The sequence below is a fragment of the Aspergillus puulaauensis genome, chromosome 3 (genome assembly GCF_016861865.1).
Source record: "Aspergillus puulaauensis MK2 DNA, chromosome 3, nearly complete sequence".
Classification (NCBI taxonomy): domain Eukaryota; kingdom Fungi; phylum Ascomycota; class Eurotiomycetes; order Eurotiales; family Aspergillaceae; genus Aspergillus; species Aspergillus puulaauensis.
Window position 1 is genome coordinate 1,147,601 of NC_054859.1, and position 20,611 is coordinate 1,168,211.

The 20,611-nt window shown below is 49.6% G+C and overlaps 8 protein-coding genes across 8 annotated transcripts; 5 read left to right on the forward strand and 3 right to left on the reverse strand.

The window, feature by feature from the left end:
* Window positions 1–18: 18 nt before the first annotated feature.
* Window positions 19–1,654, forward strand: sik1 (snoRNP complex protein NOP56; the record flags this gene model as incomplete). Its single annotated transcript, XM_041701554.1, has 3 exons — window positions 19–182; window positions 236–1,355; window positions 1,427–1,654. 3 exons carry the CDS (start codon window positions 19–21, stop codon window positions 1,652–1,654), a joined length of 1,512 nt encoding a protein of 503 aa, XP_041554427.1.
* Window positions 1,655–2,126: 472 nt separating this feature from the next.
* APUU_30459S (uncharacterized protein) lies at window positions 2,127–2,984 on the forward strand (the record flags this gene model as incomplete). Its single annotated transcript, XM_041701555.1, has 1 exon — window positions 2,127–2,984. The coding sequence occupies one exon, from the start codon at window positions 2,127–2,129 to the stop codon at window positions 2,982–2,984; it is 858 nt and encodes a 285-aa protein (XP_041554428.1).
* Window positions 2,985–3,238: 254 nt separating this feature from the next.
* APUU_30460A (uncharacterized protein) lies at window positions 3,239–3,897 on the reverse strand (the record flags this gene model as incomplete). Its single annotated transcript, XM_041701556.1, has 2 exons — window positions 3,239–3,495; window positions 3,561–3,897. The coding sequence occupies 2 exons, from the start codon at window positions 3,895–3,897 to the stop codon at window positions 3,239–3,241; spliced, it is 594 nt and encodes a 197-aa protein (XP_041554429.1).
* A 428-nt stretch (window positions 3,898–4,325) lies between these two features.
* POL2 (DNA polymerase epsilon catalytic subunit POL2) lies at window positions 4,326–11,126 on the forward strand (the record flags this gene model as incomplete). Its single annotated transcript, XM_041701557.1, has 3 exons — window positions 4,326–4,933; window positions 4,984–5,123; window positions 5,179–11,126. The coding sequence occupies 3 exons, from the start codon at window positions 4,326–4,328 to the stop codon at window positions 11,124–11,126; spliced, it is 6,696 nt and encodes a 2,231-aa protein (XP_041554430.1).
* Window positions 11,127–12,164: 1,038 nt separating this feature from the next.
* On the forward strand, window positions 12,165–13,996 carry APUU_30462S (uncharacterized protein; the record flags this gene model as incomplete). Its single annotated transcript, XM_041701558.1, has 5 exons — window positions 12,165–12,392; window positions 12,444–13,112; window positions 13,171–13,570; window positions 13,622–13,722; window positions 13,769–13,996. The coding sequence occupies 5 exons, from the start codon at window positions 12,165–12,167 to the stop codon at window positions 13,994–13,996; spliced, it is 1,626 nt and encodes a 541-aa protein (XP_041554431.1).
* A 702-nt stretch (window positions 13,997–14,698) lies between these two features.
* APUU_30463S (serine/threonine-protein kinase) lies at window positions 14,699–16,171 on the forward strand (the record flags this gene model as incomplete). Its single annotated transcript, XM_041701559.1, has 4 exons — window positions 14,699–14,878; window positions 14,973–15,063; window positions 15,138–15,468; window positions 15,538–16,171. 4 exons carry the CDS (start codon window positions 14,699–14,701, stop codon window positions 16,169–16,171), a joined length of 1,236 nt encoding a protein of 411 aa, XP_041554432.1.
* A 667-nt stretch (window positions 16,172–16,838) lies between these two features.
* On the reverse strand, window positions 16,839–17,933 carry APUU_30464A (AMMECR1 domain-containing protein; the record flags this gene model as incomplete). The annotated part of the gene is made up of 2 exons (XM_041701560.1): window positions 16,839–17,307; window positions 17,386–17,933. The coding sequence occupies 2 exons, from the start codon at window positions 17,931–17,933 to the stop codon at window positions 16,839–16,841; spliced, it is 1,017 nt and encodes a 338-aa protein (XP_041554433.1).
* A 598-nt stretch (window positions 17,934–18,531) lies between these two features.
* On the reverse strand, window positions 18,532–20,474 carry APUU_30465A (putative regulatory factor Sgt1; the record flags this gene model as incomplete). Its single annotated transcript, XM_041701561.1, has 3 exons — window positions 18,532–19,893; window positions 19,947–20,146; window positions 20,210–20,474. The coding sequence occupies 3 exons, from the start codon at window positions 20,472–20,474 to the stop codon at window positions 18,532–18,534; spliced, it is 1,827 nt and encodes a 608-aa protein (XP_041554434.1).
* Window positions 20,475–20,611: the final 137 nt, after the last annotated feature.

A 20,611-nucleotide genomic window follows, 5' to 3' on the forward strand; every position in this document is an offset into this window, starting at 1 on the left:
CTTTTACCCACTTTCGCAATGGCCGACTTCATTCTTTTCGAGGGCCCTATGGGTTTCTCGCTTTTCAAGGTCGCCCACAAGGGTGATTCCGTGGGACATAACCTGAAGGAGGTTCAGGAGGGTGTCGATGATCTGGCTAAGTTTGGCAAGATGGTTCAGCTTTCCAGTTTCTTGCCCTTTGAGTATGCTCTTTAGTCTCTCGCTTCTGTGCGATCCACGACTGACCAATCCGTAGGAACAACAAGCAGGCTTTGAGCGAAATCAACGATATTTCAGAGGGTGTGGCTTCTGAAGCGCTTGTCTCTTTTCTCGAAATGAATCTTCCCAAGCCGAGCAAGAAGAAGAAGGTTGTTCTGGGACTCGCGGATAAAAATTTGGCCACCAGCATCAAGTCAGCATTCTCTTTCGTGGACTGCGAAACCGGTGATACCAGCGAGGTTGTCCAGGATATGCTCCGCGGCGTTAGACTTCATGCTAGCAAATTGCTGAAGCAGCTCCGAGAGGGCGATATGGACACTGCCCAACTAGGTCTTGGTCACGCCTACTCTCGCGCTAAGGTCAAGTTCTCTGTTCAGCGCGACGACAACCACATCATCCAAGCCATTGCTATCCTCGACCAGCTCGACAAGGCTATCAACACTTTCTCCATGCGGGTGCGAGAATGGTACTCTTGGCACTTCCCGGAACTCATCAAGATCGTGTCAGACAACCAACGATACGCTCAGCTTGCCCTTTTCGTCAAGGACAAGAAGACTCTGACCGACGAGAGCCTGCATGATGTTGCCGCCCTTGTGGAAGATGATGAGGGTGTTGCCCAGAGCATCATCGACGCCGCTAAGCGCAGTATGGGCCAGGATATCTCAGAATCCGACATGGAGAACGTTATCTCATTCGCGCAACGAGTTGTCAGCCTTTCCAAATACCGCAAGTCTCTCCACTCCTACTTGGTTTCTAAGATGAATGTGGTCGCTCCCAACCTTGCTGCTCTGATCGGAGATATCGTTGGTGCTCGCCTTATCTCTCACGCTGGAAGCTTGACCAACCTGTCCAAGTACCCCGCTTCCACTGTTCAGATTTTGGGTGCTGAGAAGGCTCTTTTCAGAGCCTTGAAGACCAAGGGAAACACTCCCAAGTACGGCCTTTTGTACCACTCCTCCTTCATTGGTAGGGCTGGTCCCAAGAACAAGGGCCGCATTTCCCGTTTCTTGGCCAACAAGTGTTCCATCGCCTCTCGAATTGACAATTTCAGCGAGGAGCCGACAACAAAATACGGTGATGCTCTCAAGAAGCAGGTTGAAGAGCGCCTTGAATTCTACGCGTCCGGTGCCCCACCCACTAAGAACGAAGTCGCTATGGTATGTCTACCTACCTTCTAATCAATCCCCTTTTGCATATCCGAATCAGTAAGATAACTAATCATTACTAGAAAAACGCTATGGACTCTGTCTTGGCTGGTATGGACGTTGATGGCGATGAGAGCGACGCCGAGGTGAAGGAAAAGAAGGAGAAGAAGGAGAAGAAAAAGGAAAAGAAGGACAAGGGCGAGAAGGAAGAGAAGAAGAAGAAGCGCAAGTCCGACGCCGGCGAGTCGGAAAAGAAGAAGCGGAAGCACGACACCGATGCAGAGCCTTCCAAGAAGAAGAAGAAGGTCTAAAGACACTATTTCTTGGGACAGGAGGGCGTCTTATCGCGGCGTTGTAGGGTTGCTTTATTCCTTTTTATTTGGTTTTCCCATTGTCTGTTTCAGTTTGCTCCTATATGATCTGATGGGCTTTATATTTCTGTAAATTATGCGATTTAGGCCAACGCCTTCCAAAAACTTGGGTTTCAGCTACAGAATATTACCTTTGAATCTTCTATTTTTGTCCCACATAAACCTGATTGCTAGCAGCCCGGAACGCTTCTCGGGCGGAAAACTGGCGTCCCCTCTTCGATGGAGACACACCCTACTTGTGCCTTCCTTGCTTCCTCACTGAGCTTACAATGGCGAGACTATTCCTGTCCCTGTTTCTTTACTCTTTGTAGCCATGTTGTTACTTATTGAAAGACACTTGTAGGGGGTGAAGTTGCGCTTAAATATGATGCTCGTCTCATCAGTGCCCCTCAGCAGTCTCAGCCCCGCGACGATGATGGCACCGAAGTTGTCATTGCAGTTCAACTCCTCATTTGACGGGCAAGAATCGCCCGAGGTGCTGAGTGACTTTGATCAGTCCACGTCCCCAGAATCCAGTCCCTCCGCCGTCAGCCCTCACGAAACCAGGGCCCAAGACTGGGAGAGCCATGGGAGATACAGTCCTCGAGCGGTGGTAGCTAGCCGCTTTGGTGAACTGGCAATACGGGGCGATTTCCAGCTCCACGATCGCAGTCTCCACCAAACCAACCTTCTTCCTTTTTACCAGCCAAACGGCTTTTCAACACAATATTCTGATCTTCATGGCGCTCATGACATGAACGAGTTGGCCCCTTCAGCAGCAATACAGCGCTATTCCCCACCTTCACCTTCGCTTGACGGCCATGCTCCTCCTACCTCGGACTCAGTCGCCAACGCTGAGTCCCATCCCCAACCGGCTGAACCAGTGAGAAATTCAAGACAACTGTCTACAAGCCCCCGAAAAAATAAGCGAAGTACGAGTGTTCCTGCATCTATAAAGGCGGCAAGAGAACGCGGCTCCAACGACTCACCATCACTTCCTGGAGATCCGGACCATAGTTTACTTACATGGAGCGACTCTGAAATAACCGGCCACATTCCAACGGATCCTGATGATGATGGATATGGGATCAACGGCATAGGCTTTAAGCCCACCGCAGCGATTGCTTGGTCTAGATCGCAGAAAAGACAGAAGCAGGTTGCAGAATGGAAAAGCCGAGAAGCAAAAGAAGCGCGGGAGCGGCGAAGAGAACGGCGGGTTGGCAACGACTTGGATAAGTTGCGAACAGTTCAGTCAGGTTCTATACAGAAGAAGGTTAAATTCGACGTCTGAGCAAACTTTTCCACCGACTTTTTTGGGCACGGTTATTTCTATCGTTTCTACATCCAGCGGACTTTTGGTATACGGTACAAAGGCGTTCAACAGCGGCGATACTTGAATCAGTCAGAACGGGAGCGGGCTCTTGAATCATGAATTAAGCAGATTGGCGTTTAGGAAATAAGGGCTTATATACAATATAAAAGTACATCCCAACATAATATACAATATGGGTCAAACTCCGTGACTCGATGCAAAGTGCAAAAGCTCTACCAAAACTTGTAGTTTGCTAAATTCGTCCAACTCTGGCGTTTCCTCTCTTCTTCCGCTAAGCGGGCAGCGTCTGCAATCTGCTGTTCCTTCTCACGCTGCTTTTTAATCTTCAAATCCTTCATCAATTCCACGGCTTGTTTCATTCCGTCCAATTCTTGTATCCGGCGGCGTTGGCAGAACTCATGCGCGGCGAGAGACGTAATGGCGAAGATACCGACAGCCCAATTACATGCAGACCATATAGAACGCGTTCCTAGACAAATTTAAAAGTTAGACTCAACCAATCCAACTCATATAATAGCAGTTGGGTATATATACCTCCCAGAACACCCCTCACCCCGCCAACGCCGAAACCAGCGCCAATGCCGAGTAGCAAAGAATCGCGCGCACACGGCGCTTTGTAGAACGAGGCCGCATCTTTCATCGACATTGATTTCATAGCCTCCGTGACCGAAACATCATTCGGTTTCTTTCCAGACGCCGTTGGTAGCATGTTCGCTGACTCTTCCGGGTTTCCAAATGCTTCCCATAATTTCCCAACTTGCGACTGTGGGCGCTCATACTTTGGTTTCGACTTCGATGGTTGCTCCGAGGGTTGCTCGCCCGCATTTTGGGACGGAATAGGTGCTGTAGTTTGTCGTGTATCGTCAGCCATATTGAATTGTGTTGTTGATTGCGGAAAACACCGGCGAGATCGATCGATATGTACTCTCTCACCTTTTTGCGGGAACAATCATGATATTGCGGACCATTGTTTCTCCGATAAGCTGTCGAGCTGCCCGAAACGGCGTGTTCCGCCGGCGGTCACGTTACTGCAGCCAATCATACGGCACGCGTATAGTAGAACGCGAAACGCGTCGGTCTTGCCGCGGAGGCCCTTTGATGGAGTTCTGCATGCTCCGCTGGACGAAATCGAGACCCATTAGATATTGAGGACCACTCTTTCGCTCATTCTCTCCAAGCCAAAGCCTCTCGATACCTGACGCAAGTTCCTGGTCTCTCGCCTTTTCGTACCGCGTTCGATGTTCCACCAATTCTCGCCCTTCATCCTGCAGTGATCCTCAGCTGCTGAGGCGTTTCGCAATGCCTTCGCGAAAACCGAGCAAGTATGGCAACAAATTCCGGTCAGGCGGCGCATCGTTCAACCCGAAGAGAACGAAAACCGTGGAGTTTTCCTCCCTCCGATCCTCAGAAGCAACGTCACAAGATGAAAAATTCGAGTCGATCCGGCTGGCAAACAGCATCGATGAGACGCTGGGCTTCCCGCGCTTCGAAGCCGGCGAGAAGAGAGCCGGCTGGCTCATCAACATGCATAGCACGTCAATAGAGGACCCGAATGTCCCGGGAGGGCGCGCAGGCGTGGATTACTATTTCCTCGAGGACGATGGCGGCAGCTTCAAAGCGACGGTGGAATACGACCCATATTTCCTCATTGCGGTCAAGTCAGGCCACGAGGCAGAGGTTGAAGAATGGTGCCGGAGGATGTTTGAAGGACTCATAAAGAAAATTAAGAGGTTAGAGAAGGAGGATCTCAAGCTTCCGAACCATCTGCTGGGACACCAAAGACCCTTTCTTCAGCTGGACTTCGCCAACGTCAGCCATCTACTTGAAGTGCGAAAAACCCTTTTGCCTCTGGCGGAGAAGAACAAAAAGAGCGTCAATATGATGGATACTTATGTTGAGATCTCGAAGTTGGTCTTTCGGTACATTCTATCTTGTGTCATGGGCTAATTTTGTCCAGTGCAAACTCTGGATTCGATCTCTTTGATGACGAACTAACTAATGATGCACGACCTAATGGCAACACTAATGCGAGTGATTTTATAATTGATATGCGAGAATATGATGTCCCATACCATGTTAGAGTGGCGATTGATAAAGGTATGCAACCCTCCAACTATATGCGAAATAATGGCTAACAGGTCTTGCGTATAAGATATACGGATAGGAAAATGGTACACGGTAGAGGCGAAACACGGCGTTATTTCATTAACCTGCTTAGAAGAGCGACTTACAAGAGCTGACCCTGTGGTTCTCGCGTTTGATATTGAGACAACAAAGCTACCGCTCAAGTTCCCCGACTCTGTGATCGACCAGATTATGATGATATCCTACATGATCGACGGCCAGGGATTTTTAATCACCAACCGGGAGATAGTGTCGGAAGATATTGAGGACTTCGAGTACACTCCTAAACCCGAATACAACGGACCCTTTATGATCTTCAACGAGCCCGACGAACGGGGCGTTCTCGAACGGTTCTTTGAACACATACAGCAAGCCAAACCGACAGTCATTGCCACATACAACGGTGACTTTTTCGATTGGCCTTTCGTTGAAGCTAGGGCAAGCGTTCTAGGCATCGACATGTATAGGGAGATTGGGTTTCGGAAAAACAGCGAAGATATCTATGTCAGCGACCACTGCGCGCATATGGACTGCTTTGCATGGGTCAACCGGGATAGTTATCTGCCACAAGGATCTCGTGGTTTGAAGGCCGTTACCGTTGCGAAGCTCGGGTATGACCCCGACGAACTCGACCCGGAACTCATGACACCCTATGCAAGCGAACGACCCCAAACACTGGCTGAATATTCAGTTTCCGATGCCGTCGCTACGTATTATCTCTACATGAAGTACATCCACCCCTTCATCTTCTCTCTTTGCACGATCCTGCCCTTGAACCCGGATGATACTCTGCGCAAAGGAACTGGAACCCTCTGTGAAATGCTTCTGATGGTCCAAGCATATAAGGGTAACATCATCTTGCCGAACAAACATAAGGACCCGCCGGAGGCTTTCTACGAGGGTCACCTTCTCGAGTCTGAGACGTATGTTGGTGGACACGTCGAAAGTATCGAGGCTGGAGTCTTTAGAAGTGACATTCCTGTTCCTTTCAATGTCGACCCAACAGCTGTGGACGAATTGCTTCGTGATCTTGACGCTGCCTTGAAGTTTAGTATCGAAGTCGAAGAGAAGAAGTCTTTGGACGATGTCGCCAACTATGAAGAAGTCAAAGGACAGATTGCCAAACGTCTCATCGACCTGCGGGACAATCCTCAAAGAAGCGAAGTCCCTTTCATTTACCATTTGGATGTCGCTTCCATGTATCCAAACATCATGATCACGAATCGACTTCAGCCTGATTCGCTAATTCAAGAGTCGAATTGTGCTGCGTGCGATTTCAATCGTCCTGGTAAGACATGTGATAGACGTTTGCCATGGGCTTGGCGAGGTGAATTTCTCCCAGCAAAGCGTGACGAATACAATATGATCCGGCATGCTGTCCAAAATGAACGCTTTCCTGGGAAAACGAAGAAAGCCCCGATGAGGGCGTTTACTGATATGAGCGCCGATGAACAGGCGGCCATTGTCAAAAAGCGTCTTCAGGACTACAGCAAAAAGATCTACCATAAGATTCACGATAGCAAGACAATGGTAAGGGAGGCCATTATCTGTCAACGAGAAAATCCCTTCTATGTGGACACCGTGCGTAGCTTCCGTGATCGAAGATACGATTTCAAGGGCAAGCAAAAAGTATGGAAGGGCAAAACCGACTCCCTGAAGTCGTCAGGTGCGCCATCCGTGGAGGTGGAAGAAGCGGGAAAGATGATCGTTCTATACGACTCTCTGCAGCTTGCTCACAAGGTTATCCTTAACAGTTTCTACGGCTATGTCATGCGAAAGGGTTCCCGATGGTACTCTATGGAGATGGCCGGTGTCACCTGTCTGACTGGTGCACGTATCATTCAAATGGCTAGAGAGCTTGTTGAACGGATAGGACGACCGCTCGAACTTGACACAGATGGTATCTGGTGTATGCTTCCAGGAACATTCCCCGAGAATTTCTCATTTACACTCAAGAATGGCAAGAAGCTGGGAATCTCTTACCCATGTGTTATGTTGAATCATCTTGTCCACGGAAGTTATACAAATCACCAATACCAGGCGCTCTCAAACCCGAAAACCTTCAAGTATGAGACGCACAGTGAAAACTCGATCTTCTTCGAGGTCGATGGGCCTTATAGAGCAATGATTTTGCCTACGTCCAAGGAGGAAGACAAGAACCTGAAGAAGCGTTACGCTGTTTTCAATGACGATGGCTCATTGGCGGAGTTGAAGGGTTTCGAGGTCAAGCGACGAGGAGAACTCAAGTTGATCAAGATCTTCCAGACCCAGATCTTCAAATTCTTCTTGGAAGGATCAACCCTTGCCGAGACTTATGGTGCGGTAGCTCGTGTAGCTGATAGATGGCTGGACGTACTCTATGAGCATGGGTCTACATTAGCTGATGAGGAACTGATTGAGCTTATTTCCGAAAACCGAAGCATGACAAAAACGCTCGAAGAATACGGGAATCAAAAGTCGACATCCATCACAACCGCGCGGCGTTTGGCAGAATTCTTGGGAGAGCAGATGGTCAAGGACAAGGGTCTCAACTGCAAGTACATTATCTCAGCAAGACCCAGGAACGCACCTGTCACGGAACGGGCTATCCCAGTGACCATCTTTTCTGCCGAAGAGAGCATCAAGCGCCACTTCTTACGGAAGTGGCTCAAGGAAGACCCTGGTGATATGGACCCTCGAAGCGTGATTGATTGGGACTACTACCTGGAACGATTGGGATCCGTCGTACAGAAGCTTATCACAATTCCAGCTGCTCTTCAGAAAATCCGTAATCCTGTTCCTAGGGTTGCCCACCCAGAGTGGCTGCAGCGAAGAATCAATAAGCAGGACGACAGATTCAAACAGGTAAAGATGACCGATATGTTTGGGAAATCCGAAAAGAACCCATTGACCGATATATCGGCCAACATCCTTGATCATCGGGTTCAACATGCGGACAACTTGGATGAAGCAATAGCGAGTTCAATGGAAAAGCTCAAGTCCTCGTCTCCGCACAAACTGTCCGGAAAGCGAAAGCACCCCGAGAGTCAACCAAAGACATCTCTGGATCCGTTTGCCAGTCTTCCAGCAAAGATGCCGTCCATGTTAGATGACTACGTTGGGTTCTTGAAGTACCAAAAGCAAAAGTGGAAGATTCAAAAGCAAGCCCGGCTTCGTCGCCGACAGCTCTTTGGTGAAAGGGCCAATACCGGAGGGGATTCGCTGAGCCACCTCTTCAGAAACCAGGCTGAGCTGCTGTATATCAGTACGTGGCAGGTTTTACAACTTGCTGAAACGACCAGACCCGGGATTGTGCGTGCGTTTGTTTTGATCGACCGCAAAATCCAGGCTCTAACAGTCAAAGTCCCCCGATGTGTTTACATCAACCTGAAGCAGGATTCGCTCCCCGATGCTGATGTTCCAGAGTGCGAGGTTGAAAAGGTCAATCACACATTACCGAACGGGCACCCTTCAGTCCATTTGTTCAAGCTTACTCTGTCGGAAGAAACTTTCCTACGAGAGGCAGAGAAAATCGACGCTCTCTTGCAACACCCGAGTGTTGAGGGAGTCTACGAGAGAAACATTCCTCTAAACCTTCGGGCAGTACTGAAGCTCGGCAGCATTTGTACATTTGATGAAGGACAGCGAGGTGTGCTTGGAGAAGGACTGGATCGCGGATTCGACCTCTCGACATTATGCCGTACGACTTCGGAGCAGACATATCTCCAAGACTCACCTCTGGCGTATCATTATCTCTATCATGTTTCATCTGGCGATAAGCAAATCTTTGCTATCTTCTCGAGCACGAAGAATGAAGCGCACATTGTCATCCTTAACCGTGCAAGAGATGTCCAAGGTCTTCCGAATGTCGACAAAATCTACTCGGAGCTTCTCTCCCGCAAGATGCAAGACAAGTCAACGGATCAGGCCGATGGGGCTTTCGAATATCAAGAGAAGATTCATTTCAGAACTACCCAGATCACAACAAGAAGAAAAGCGTACTTGGAAGTGGGTGATTTGATCAAAAAACTACGGAGCGATGAAACCCTTCCAGCTGTTATGATCATACAATCTCAGCAGAGAAGCCGCCTTTGTCATGATATTCCGATTTTGAAAGAATACCCAATCATCCCGGTGAAGCCAGAAGTCTCGGATATGAATCTCCCCCCACTGGGGTGGCAGTCTTTTATCGCCAGGAGACTGGTGACGCACTATCTTTACCTATCGTCCTGGGTGCAACATCTCACAATGCTCGCTAGATACGGCGATGTTCCTCTTTGCAACCTCGAGAGTGACGATCCACGGTTCCTGATTGATATTTCATACGCTAGGCGGCTTCAACAAAGCAATGTTGTTTTATGGTGGTCGACAAACGCGAGGCCCGACCATGCGGGATATGAAAAGGATGACATTACCGGCCCGCTAGAAAGGGTTAGCATGCCATCCATCAACGTTCCGGGCTCTTATACCACCGTCTGCGTCGAGCTAGAAGTTCGTAACCTCGCCATTAACACCATCCTCACTTCATCTATAATCAATGAGATGGAAGGAACCGACTCACTTCTTGCACCGTCCGAGCCATCGGCTGAAGGTAGCGGCTCTGGTGTTCTTTACTCTGAAAAGGCATTTACCTCAGCTGGTGCAGGTGTGCTACGCGATATGGTGAAGCACTGGTGGTCCGAGGCCTGCCAAGGGAATAACATGGCAGACATCATGGTGCAACATTTGATTCGATGGGTGGAGAGTCCAGCGTCATGTCTCTACGACCGTTCGTTGCATCAATATGTGCGGATGTTGTCGAGAAAGTCTTTCCAGCAGCTCATGGCTGAATTCAGACGCGTCGGCTCGAATGTCGTTTTCGCGAGCCCTACACGTCTCCTGCTCCAGACTTCGAAGACGGAGGTAGGGAACGCCTATGCGTACAGCCAGTACGTGCTAAAATCGATTCGGGGAAATCCATCGTTTCACTTCCTTGACCTTGACATCAAGGAATACTGGGACTACCTTGTCTGGTATGATGAGTACAACTACGGCGGCAAAGGGTGTCAAGAAGTTGCGGAGACGGACGAACAGCCGCTGGAGACCGTCATGCACTGGCAGCTTAGCCGGTTCCTGCCAACACCCATGCAAACCATATTCCATGACTGGGTTGTGGAATACCTCGACCTGATGCACGGCTTCAAACGACCAGAAACCGATGATTCTTCTACCCCTCGCATGACCCAAATCCCCCTCACACGGGAAAACGGCGAAGTGAATGAGGAACTCTCGGCTGCTCTTGCAGACAATTTCTCCAAGCCCCTGAAGAAACAGATTTCTGGTCTCATCCGTCGTCAGCGGGAAGAACTGCTACACCCCGAACTAGCTTCCGATTATGTCTTCCCGGAGCTTCCAGGCGTTTTGACAGACCCCAATGAAGAAAAGCGCAACCCCGTACTCGAATTAGTCAAGCTTCTGATGCAGGTGTTGAGTCTATCCAAGACGACAGCGCTTGAAACTCGTCTATTACGGCGCGAGTTACTCGCCCTATTCGAAGTCCGAGAATTCAGCAAAGAAGGGCGTTTCGAGAATTCAGGAAATAGTCTCAAGATCCCGGAGCTTACGTGCAGTGCCTGCTGCTTGATCCGCGATCTGGACTTGTGCCGCGATGAAGACGTGCTGCCTGAACCCGGAACAGATAATACAAACACGGTGTCGAGACCATGGCGCTGCCCGTTCTGTCAGACCGAGTATGATCGTCTGGCGCAAGAAGAGATGCTGATCGGCCAAGTGTACGGCATGATTGTTGCCTGGCAGACGCAGGATCTCAAATGCTCAAAGTGTGGGACTTTAAAGGTCAGCGAATTCATGGAGCATTGCTCGTGCAGCGGCAAGTGGACAGAAACCATGGATCGCGGCGATATCGAAAAGAGGCTGCGTGTTCTGAGCAGTGTTGCGAAGTTCCACCAACTCAAGCTGCTGCAGAATGTTGTCGAGGGGGTCCTCAGTCAGGTTTAGTCCCTGTCCTTTAGCTAATCTGGCGTTGAATGTGTTCATTTGTATAGCATGGTTGGCGGCACTGGCGCACATTGTCATGTTACTTATGTAGTTTAGCCGGTATATAAACCTCAATTTACTGGATCTTGAATTCAGCCGTGAAATCTACGACTTGTACAGTAACTTTAGGGTTGTGATCCCAGGTACTGGAACCCGGCAGCATTAGGGCATGTATAGCCCGCCCATTACAAGAGCCATCTCCGACTGGGCCCGTGCCAGCTTCTAGTTCTTGTCCGGCATTTCTTTCAAACGTACTAACTGCGAAGACATTCCACCGGACTCGGAACTTGACCGCTTCAACACTGGAAACACAAGGCCGAGGAGATACAGAGAAGCCATGAAGTGGACCACGGGGAGCACGACATGGGCTGTTTGGGGCTGTCTCGTTTTGCCGAATGCTATAATTATACGGATTTCGCCTCTTTGCAGGTTCTGCTGGAGGCGGACGGAGTGTGAAGGAGACCCTTGTGGGCCCTTCTCGTTCATATCAAGAGCTCACCGGGATTAAGTGGCGACTGGGACCCTTCCTGTCAGTGTCGAGTAACTGCAGTGTGTGGACTGTGTAATTGGTATACTGGGGTTTGATCCCTGCTTAGCGTGTTCCCAACTAAGTCTATACTTGATCAGCTCAGTACGTAACAGGAATCCGTCATAGCACATTCTAGGATTATTTATTTACCTGGATATAGGAATTATGCTGGAAAAATAAACGACATCAGCAGAACAGAATACCGGTTCTGGCGTTTTCTTGCGGATTCGCGTTCTCTCGTGGAACTGTCAAGTGGACGTGCAGCTCCTGCAGCTCCGCGGAGATGTACTCCGCAAAACACGATGGTCGATTGTATTGTCTGGATTTAGCTCGTCGCACGCCATTATATACCTCCTAGTGTATGGTATCATCTGCATGCATTTTTACGTATTCAATTGCCGGGGATAAAATGCGGCAGGGTTCGCTATCCAAGATGCTTTGGCAATTGCACGGCAGCCTTCGAAATCATCATGGCAGAGAAGCCAACTCCCGAGGATTCAATCACGTCCAAGGACCAGGTCCGGGAATCGGTCTCTGAGAAGCTGGGAACCCAAATATTGCAGCATAGGAAGGGCGATGCGTTTGTCGGCGGTGGTGCTACAGAGCTGTATGAGCCGATTCCTGAATATGAAGGGAGACATCGGTATGATCCCAGTGCTGAATGGACGGAGAAGGAAGAGAAGCGGCTGGTCAGGAAGGTTAGTATCTTTATCTCTTTTCACTACACATCGAGCTGATAAGTCTTGTAGCTCGATTACCGCATCTGTTCCTGGGTCTGTTTGATGTTCTTCGCTCTGCAGCTTGATCGGGGCAACATCTCGCAGGCATTGAGCGACGGCATGTTAGACGACCTCGGACTTACAACAAACCAGTATAACTATGGCATGATGATCTTCTATCTCTGCTTCCTCTGCGCTGAAGTTCCCTCGCAGATGATTTCCAAGAAACTCGGGCCCGACGTCTGGATTCCCATCCAGATGATGACATGGAGTGTGATTGGGATATTCCAGTGCCTGATATCCGGCGAGAAAAGCTTCTATGCGACCCGCGCTTTGTTGGGCCTGGTAGAAGGTGGCTTTATCCCGGACGCACTGCTCTACTTGTCCTATTTCTATACGAACAGGGAGCTCCCGATGCGCGTTGGCCTTTTCTACTGCTCATCGCATTTTACGTTCATTCTTGCGGCGTTCTTCGCTTATGGTATACTTCATATGCGCACGATTGGCGGCTGGGAGGGTTGGAGGTGGTTGTTTGCCTTGGAGGGGGCCCTGACAGCCATAATCGGTCTGGTATCGTGGTTCTATCTTCCCCCAAGTCCGACTCAAACTGCCAGTTGGTTCCGGGGTAGAGATGGGTGGTTCTCAGAGAGAGAAGAAGTCATCATGGTCAATCGAGTCCTTAGAGATGATCCAGGCAAGGTACGTCCATCTATCAGATTATCCATGTATATTGATCGAAAACTAACTCGCCATCCAGGGAGGAATGCACAACCGTCAAGGACTGACTCTGAAGCTGCTCTGGGCTTCGCTCACCGACTACGACCTATGGCCCTTGTACGCAATCAGCTTCACCCTACTGATTCCAACAAGCCCTGTCTCGGCGTATTTGACGCTCAATCTGAAAGCCCTTGGGTTTGACACCTTCGAAACCAATCTCCTGACAATCCCGGCATACGTGCTGTTCCTGATCCAGCTTGTGTTCTGGTCCTGGGTCTCAGAGAGAATCGACAACAGAATGGCGGTTGTTATGTTCTATTCATTCTGGTGTTTGCCTCTGCTGCTGGCGCTGGAATTGTTGCCGTCTACTGCAAGTCCCTGGAGCTGGTACGCTGTCACTGTGCTCTTGATTGGTTTCCCATATATCCATTCCATCAACGGTAAGCCAACCACGTCTTATAAATGTCTACATTATTCTAACAGCGCCTCAGTCAGTCTCACATCGCGCAACGCCGGTACAGTGCGGACGCGAACAGTCGGCAGTGCACTGTATAACATGATCTGCCAGGCGAGCTCCATTATTTCCTCGAATGTAAGTAGTGGCTATACTTTTCTCGGCACCACTAACTCAATATTAGATCTATCGCGAGGACGACAAACCCCACTATAGACGAGGAAACAAGGTCCTTCTTGCGCTTGTGGCCTGGAACATTGTCATGACGGTCTTCATCAAGGTCTACTACGTTTGGCGGAACAATTCTCGAGACCGGGTCTGGGATGCGATGAGTTCTCAGGAAAAGGATCACTATCTGAGGACGACGAAGGATGAGGGGAATAAAAGGTTGGACTTTCGCTTTGCTCATTGATGGAATATACAATGATGCTATATATAGACGACAGTGGGTGTGCGAACCGAGGCAGACCGAGATTATATATATATACAACACCTATAAACTGATAAGAATTGAGATATCTTTCTAGCACAACATGAGCCAAGTGACTAATAGTGAATTAAACAATCCAAGTTTTAAAACAGCCTCAGTATAAAGGGTGGGGGAGTTGCGGCGACGATCAATGGCGCACTCAGCCCGGTCCCGATCACTTTGTCTGGCCGAACTTCGCTTCTCCCACTCCCTCCGCACCCTCCTCCTTGTCTTTGACCTGACCCTGTTCTGGCCTTCTCTGTTCTTTTTTTCTTGTCACTCTCTGTAGTTTGTGACTGGTAGAGGTTCGAGACCGCGAACCGCCAGTCCGGACTGTCCCCTCGCATCGAAACCCCGCAGTCGCTTGGCCGATCCGATAGCAAAGTCAAGGTAAGCTTCACCGAAAATCCTCCACGCTCTTGAAACTCTCCCGTTTGCGCCTGTCGATTTATAGGCTAGGCCTTGGAAACCTTGACTCTTTTCTTCGCACAATTCTGAGCACCCATCGCGACTACTGCGTTCCTGTGCTGGTTGCGCCATTTATCCCCTTGAATCTGACCGGTCACTTTGAGACAGGAGCGCGCACAATATATCCTCAGTCTGACCTTTTTTTCAAAAACCGATCTCTACTGCCACTCCTCCAAAATGGCCACCCAATCCCAGCCGGGCCAGAAACCTAAAGTCCAACCATGCCGGTACAAGACCGGAAAGACCCTAGGAGCGGGCTCCTACTCGGTCGTGAAGGAATGCGTACACATTGACACCGGCCAGTATTATGCCGCGAAGGTGATAAATAAGCGACTGATGGCTGGACGTGAACATATGGTATTTTCTTCGCCCAAAGGCTGCCGCTCATGGCCGATTGTCCAGGGCCGATAATTGCGGAAGAGCTCGAGAACGTCGGCTAAGGCGGATATAGGTTCGGAATGAGATCGCAATCCTGAAGAAGGTTTCCATGGGCCACCAGAATATCCTGACTCTGGTTGACTACTTCGAGACGATGAATAACTGTACGGCTCCCACCAGTGCTGGTTTCAATATGGTTGCATAGATCCGTGCGCTAACGGCTCGCCTTTTGCTGCAGTATACCTTGTCACGGATCTTGCATTGGGCGGGGAGCTATTCGATCGCATCTGCCGTAAGGGAAGCTACTATGAATCCGATGCTGCTGACCTGATTCGTGCCATCCTGTCTGCTGTCGCATATCTGCATGACCATGGCATTGTACATCGCGACCTAAAGCCGGAGAACCTGCTTTTCCGCACCCCCGAGGACAACGCAGACTTGTTAATCGCAGACTTTGGTCTATCGCGAATCATGGATGAGGAACAATTGCACGTTCTCACAACGACATGTGGTACCCCGGGATACATGGCCCCCGAGATCTTCAAGAAGAGCGGCCACGGAAAGCCTGTGTATGTCTCTACCGTCCTAAAACCGTTAATACCGTACCCATGAAGTGGCAATGACTAACTTCAATACAGCGACATTTGGGCAGTCGGGGTGATTACCTATTTCATGCTCTGCGGATACACTCCTTTTGACCGTGACTCCAATCTCGAAGAGATGCAGGCCATTCTCGAAGCTTCATATTCATTCACGCCCATCGAGTACTGGCGCGGTGTTTCCGTCGAGGCCCGTGAATTCATTAAAACCTGTCTAACAGTCGACCCACAAGCCCGCCTAACTGCCCACCAAGCCCTGCAACACCCCTGGGTGAACCCACCATACGACTCAGAGGCACAGAACGCCGCCCAAGATCTTCTGCCAACTGTCAAGAAAAACTTCAACGCCCGCCGCACCCTCCACAAAGCAATCGACACCGTCCGCGCTATCAACAAACTGCGCGAAAATGGCGGCCTCATGATGGACGGCATGATGAGCGTCGACCCCAAGCCCGAGCAGGTTAACGGGAGCGAAGTTACAGAGGATCGATCATCATCCAACACCCCACAGGGTAGCGGAAGCGGAGACCCCATGGAACTCGACAGCCGCGGAAACGCCCGCGGCCAAACAGAGCACCAGATCCGAGAACAAGAACGACGAGTCAAGGCTACTGTTGCTGGGCTGTGGAGTAAAACCGCCAACCGGGGTGACCAGTTTACGCGGCGTCGATGATTTACATACAGTATATCACGAGGAGAAATCCCTGCATATGGAAATGGAATAACGATACCCTTGCCCTCTCTCTTATAAACCCTTTCTGTCTATCTATCTGTTGGCTGATGGTTGATATCTTTTCTCTCCCGGCGCCTCGCTATCGACTGCACTGCCGTCTATTTGAGCTTTGGCCTTTTTTTCGGTTGTGCATGATATCGCGACATATGATTGTTGTTTGGTCTTGTTCATTATACTGGTTATGAATAACGGGCTAAAGATGACCGCTTCGGGATATTGATTTGTCACCTATCTACTTGCTGTATTGCTTGGTATATACCTAGCATAGCACTGATATATATGCATTTGTCGATAATGTTAAAACAGATCTAGGAGCTTTCTATAAATAAACTTGATATGGTTATATAACACTCTAGCCTCTGCCGATTACAGAAATACGAATGTCGTGCATGCTTCCATTACGAAGACTATTGAATGAATACGATATTGCATTCTACATACCTATTATAATCCCGGAATGTCTTAGCCAATTGAAACAAATAACGCCGATACCGGATAAAACACCGGTCCATTTATCATATCCATCGTGGAATGGTTGTCATAGAACATAAGTCGTACCCCGTGATACTATTGACCTGGTGACCCCGACATGGGAGTGAGGGCAAGATTATGAGGCCAACAACTTCTCACTCCCATCATCCAAGGACAGCACCCATTCACGCCATTCTTGCCATTGCTCATAATCTGCAGACGACTTGAGGCCCTGATACTTGACGGTTCGGAAGTCTGAGACCTGGTCCCATGGCTTTGAAGAGTTCGGGTTCTGGCTTGTGCTGCTGCTACCCCTGAGAAATCTCCTCGTCGAGCTTTCATACGGAGCGTCCCACCCAGCTTTCTGCATTAAGCTCTTCACGGTCTCTTCTTTGGTCCAGCCTTGTTCAACGGGAACGTCGGGGAGGTACGTTGCGCCGAAGCGGCGGCCGCGATGAATGAAGGAAATACGGATCCCGTGGACGCCGAGCGTCCAGTCTAGGGCGTTTGTGCAAGGTTCGAATGTCCCTAGGAGAGTTAAAGAGCAGGAGAGGGAGGGAAGAAGTGATTCTGGGATTGGAGAAAACCGGGTGTCTTCAAAGGCACTGTTGTTGGTTAGTTAGCTTGGGTTTACGGGGAATGGTTCGAGGGCGGCGGTAGCGATGCGTGGTAGGTGTACGTACGATTCGAAGGCGTAGTGCTTCAGGCCACGAGGAAGTACCTGGGGCTCAAATGTGCCGATACACCCACGCAAGGATTTACGGCCGCTCTTCGATAGTATGTTCCATGTGACGAACAGGGGATATTTCTGTTCGGCTAGCCGCTGTGCTGCGCTTGGAGTATCTGACTGCGAAGACATCGAGCTGGATGTGGTAGCGCTCGAGAAGACCGAGCTTGATGACTTGTTAGACATTGTGGATGGTGTTGTAGATACACTAGAATCAGATGCCTGGGTCTGTAGGCGGTCGATACTCGGGAGCTTAATGGTCTGAGGGCGTGAGAGGTTCTGCACTCCCTGACCTGATTCTTCAATATCGTTTACAGGTTGCTGCCCAGGAACATCGTTCTCACTTGAAGGTAACGCTTCGCCGTCTTGAAGCTCGGAGAGTTTCTTGAACTGTTCGTGTCTTTCCCATAGCTCTTCCACAGCGGCAAGGCTGATAGAGTCATTACCCTCATACGAGGCAGCCAGGCACTCGAAGCAATAGTAGCAATGGGCAGCAGTCGCCATGACCTCGATGGGGATACAGAAATGTCAAAAATCACCGACAGACAATATAACGCATATGTTGCTTGTGACAGGAATGTCCGGTTGGACACTTTATGAGAGCAGCACGGTATGTCATCCACCACTTAAGTGTCTCCACCACCACGGCTGACAGTGGGCCAGATCTTTTTAAACTCAGGGAAATCCAAAGACTGCGTAGACGGAGCTTGAACTGCTGGAAGACTGGAAGTCTGGGAGAAAGTTAGACTTTCAGAAAACGAATGTGACCAGCAGCGTATTGCACAGCCCGAAGTTTATCAGGATTGGCGCCGTGGTGGGGTGGGAAGAGGAGGAAGAACCAGGAAGGAAGCGGAGAGATCGAGAGGGGAACAGCCCCGATAAGCAGCAGCACGTGACCGATAACGTCTATCTCCGTGGTCTTCCGGGCTTCCAATCTGGAAAGTATACTTTTCAGCACGGGCTGGTTTTCAGTGGATTAGAAGACATACTCCTTTCTATCTGATGCTGTCCACTCTATCTTCAATTTCAGTATATGCACCCGCGCTCCTGATAAATGCAAAACATAAAGTCGTTACAACGCCGCCGAATTTTGTAGAGTAGATCACCGTTCGCGATCGTCTTTCGGCATCGGCACATTCATCATGGAAAGTATGTTCCCTGCTGGACCCGACGACCCTGACTGTCCCTGAAGGCTCTCCAAGAAGTTTTTCACGAGGTTGATATTGATGTTGTCGCCCTCGGCTTCCGCGCCCCCATTTGCCCTTTCATTTGTTTCTTCCTGAGACACGGCACGTTTGCCCTGAGATACGTCACCAGGACGGTTCAGGTTGAGAACTCCTGTTCCTTTCAACTCAGCTTCCATTTCTCTTGAAAGCTGCTGTATTTGTTCAGTGTCATCCTCGGAGTCGGTGTCCAGTTCCTCCACTCGTTTGGACGGCTTCGGTGGTGCAGACGGTCCGCTGAGACCAGGCAGAGAAGGCGGCATCGACGGCATGCCCATCATCTCTTTCATCATTTTAGAGAATTCTTCCTCGTCAAAGGATGCGTCTTTGTCCTCCCCTTCACTGTCCAATTCTTCTTCCTCGTCCTCGTCGACATCTGAATCTGATCCGTAATCGTCAATGAAATCGGCCCCTTCGAAGCCAGCTGATTCGTCGTTTAAGAATTTCTCAAACTGAGCAACTATACGTTGCAGATTTTCTTGTGCATTGGAGTCCCCAAATTCTCCCGCAGACTTTTCCTTCTCTTTACCCTTCCCCTTAAGCTCCGTGTCCAAGTCCTCAAAGTTTATGTCCAACCACTTTTCGTCATCTTCACGCTTCTCCCAAGTTTGAATTTCTTCATCAGTGGGAAGAGATTCATCCCCAGTGTCTAGATCCTCGAGTATGAGCTTCATCTCTCGCACCAGCGGCTTATCCTGATTCTGGGGGTCTGTGAGAAGCATTTCGAACCCAGAAGTAACTTTCATACCCGCATCGGCGCGGTCATATAACTTCCGATCCTCGATAGAAGGTAATTTGCCGACCCAGGATTTGGGAGCCGGGAAATCTTGGCTCTTAATTTGCGCATAGCCGGTCCGTGTAAATCGGGTGCTCACTGTAACGAAATCCTCAGGCCTGAAAATCAGGTCTCCTGCGTCTTTACCTCGAAGAGGCCTCAATGCGATAGGATCCCGAAGGTAAAAGGCTTCGACAGCAGGAGATATATAAGCGGGCTTTTGATGCAAGAGGTAGGCCACCTTGCGAGGGATAGTAACCAAGGCCGAATGGAGGTTCTCACTAATCTGCTTGGGATAATTCCGTAGTCGGTAAAACGCCTCTTCCTGGATCATGGCTGAGCGCATAAGCCGCTTGGGGTCCTCTTTTATTATGTTCCTCGCCTCCGGTAGGGATATCGTTTCCGTGACCCTGCCCTTCTCACTCTTCGGTTTGATGACAACAAGTTCTCCCTGGTGCAGCCAAACCTAATGCGCAATTAGCGTATGCGATAAAGTTGAGTTTGGGAGGCGAATAATACCCTATTATCTGCTATTTCTGGCTCCAGCCATGAAGGCAACGCACCGGCAGCCTCTGCAAGGAGGAACTGGCCATCATTATCTGTCACTGTAGCCCAGACATCTTGGTGTTTCTTTGTCAACTCCCGCAACAGATACACGATCACCCATTCATCTTCAACAGAGTCTCCAAAATTCGTTCGACCGCTTAATATGGTTGTTCCTAAGACATGATCTTGTTAGATATGCTCGTGAGACAAAGTCGCATGGCGAACCGCAAACATACCGTCTTTTTTGGTAATCTCAAGGCGGAATGCCTCTCTTTGCCATATATAGTCTTTTAGTAGTTGTTTTATCAATTCAGCAGAAGATCTCTGCACCTCCATCAACCGTGTTCGTGTATCTGCGACCTCATCGACAACAGCGGGGGCGGGGTTGGAAGGGATATATTGTAACGAGTACTCGATGCAGTCGTCCGGCAGTTCAGGTTTAGGAATGGGCCGAAAGGTGGACTTGAACCACTCGATATCTTCCTGCGACATGGGCGCCATGATGATCCGCTTCTTAGAAGCTCCCTAGTTTGCACAGGAACTACCACGTTTCTTTTCGCCGCAGGTACAAAATCCAGAGGCTAAAATTACCATCGGTATGACTTCATACCGACCGAAACGCGGATAATCCCCGGTCC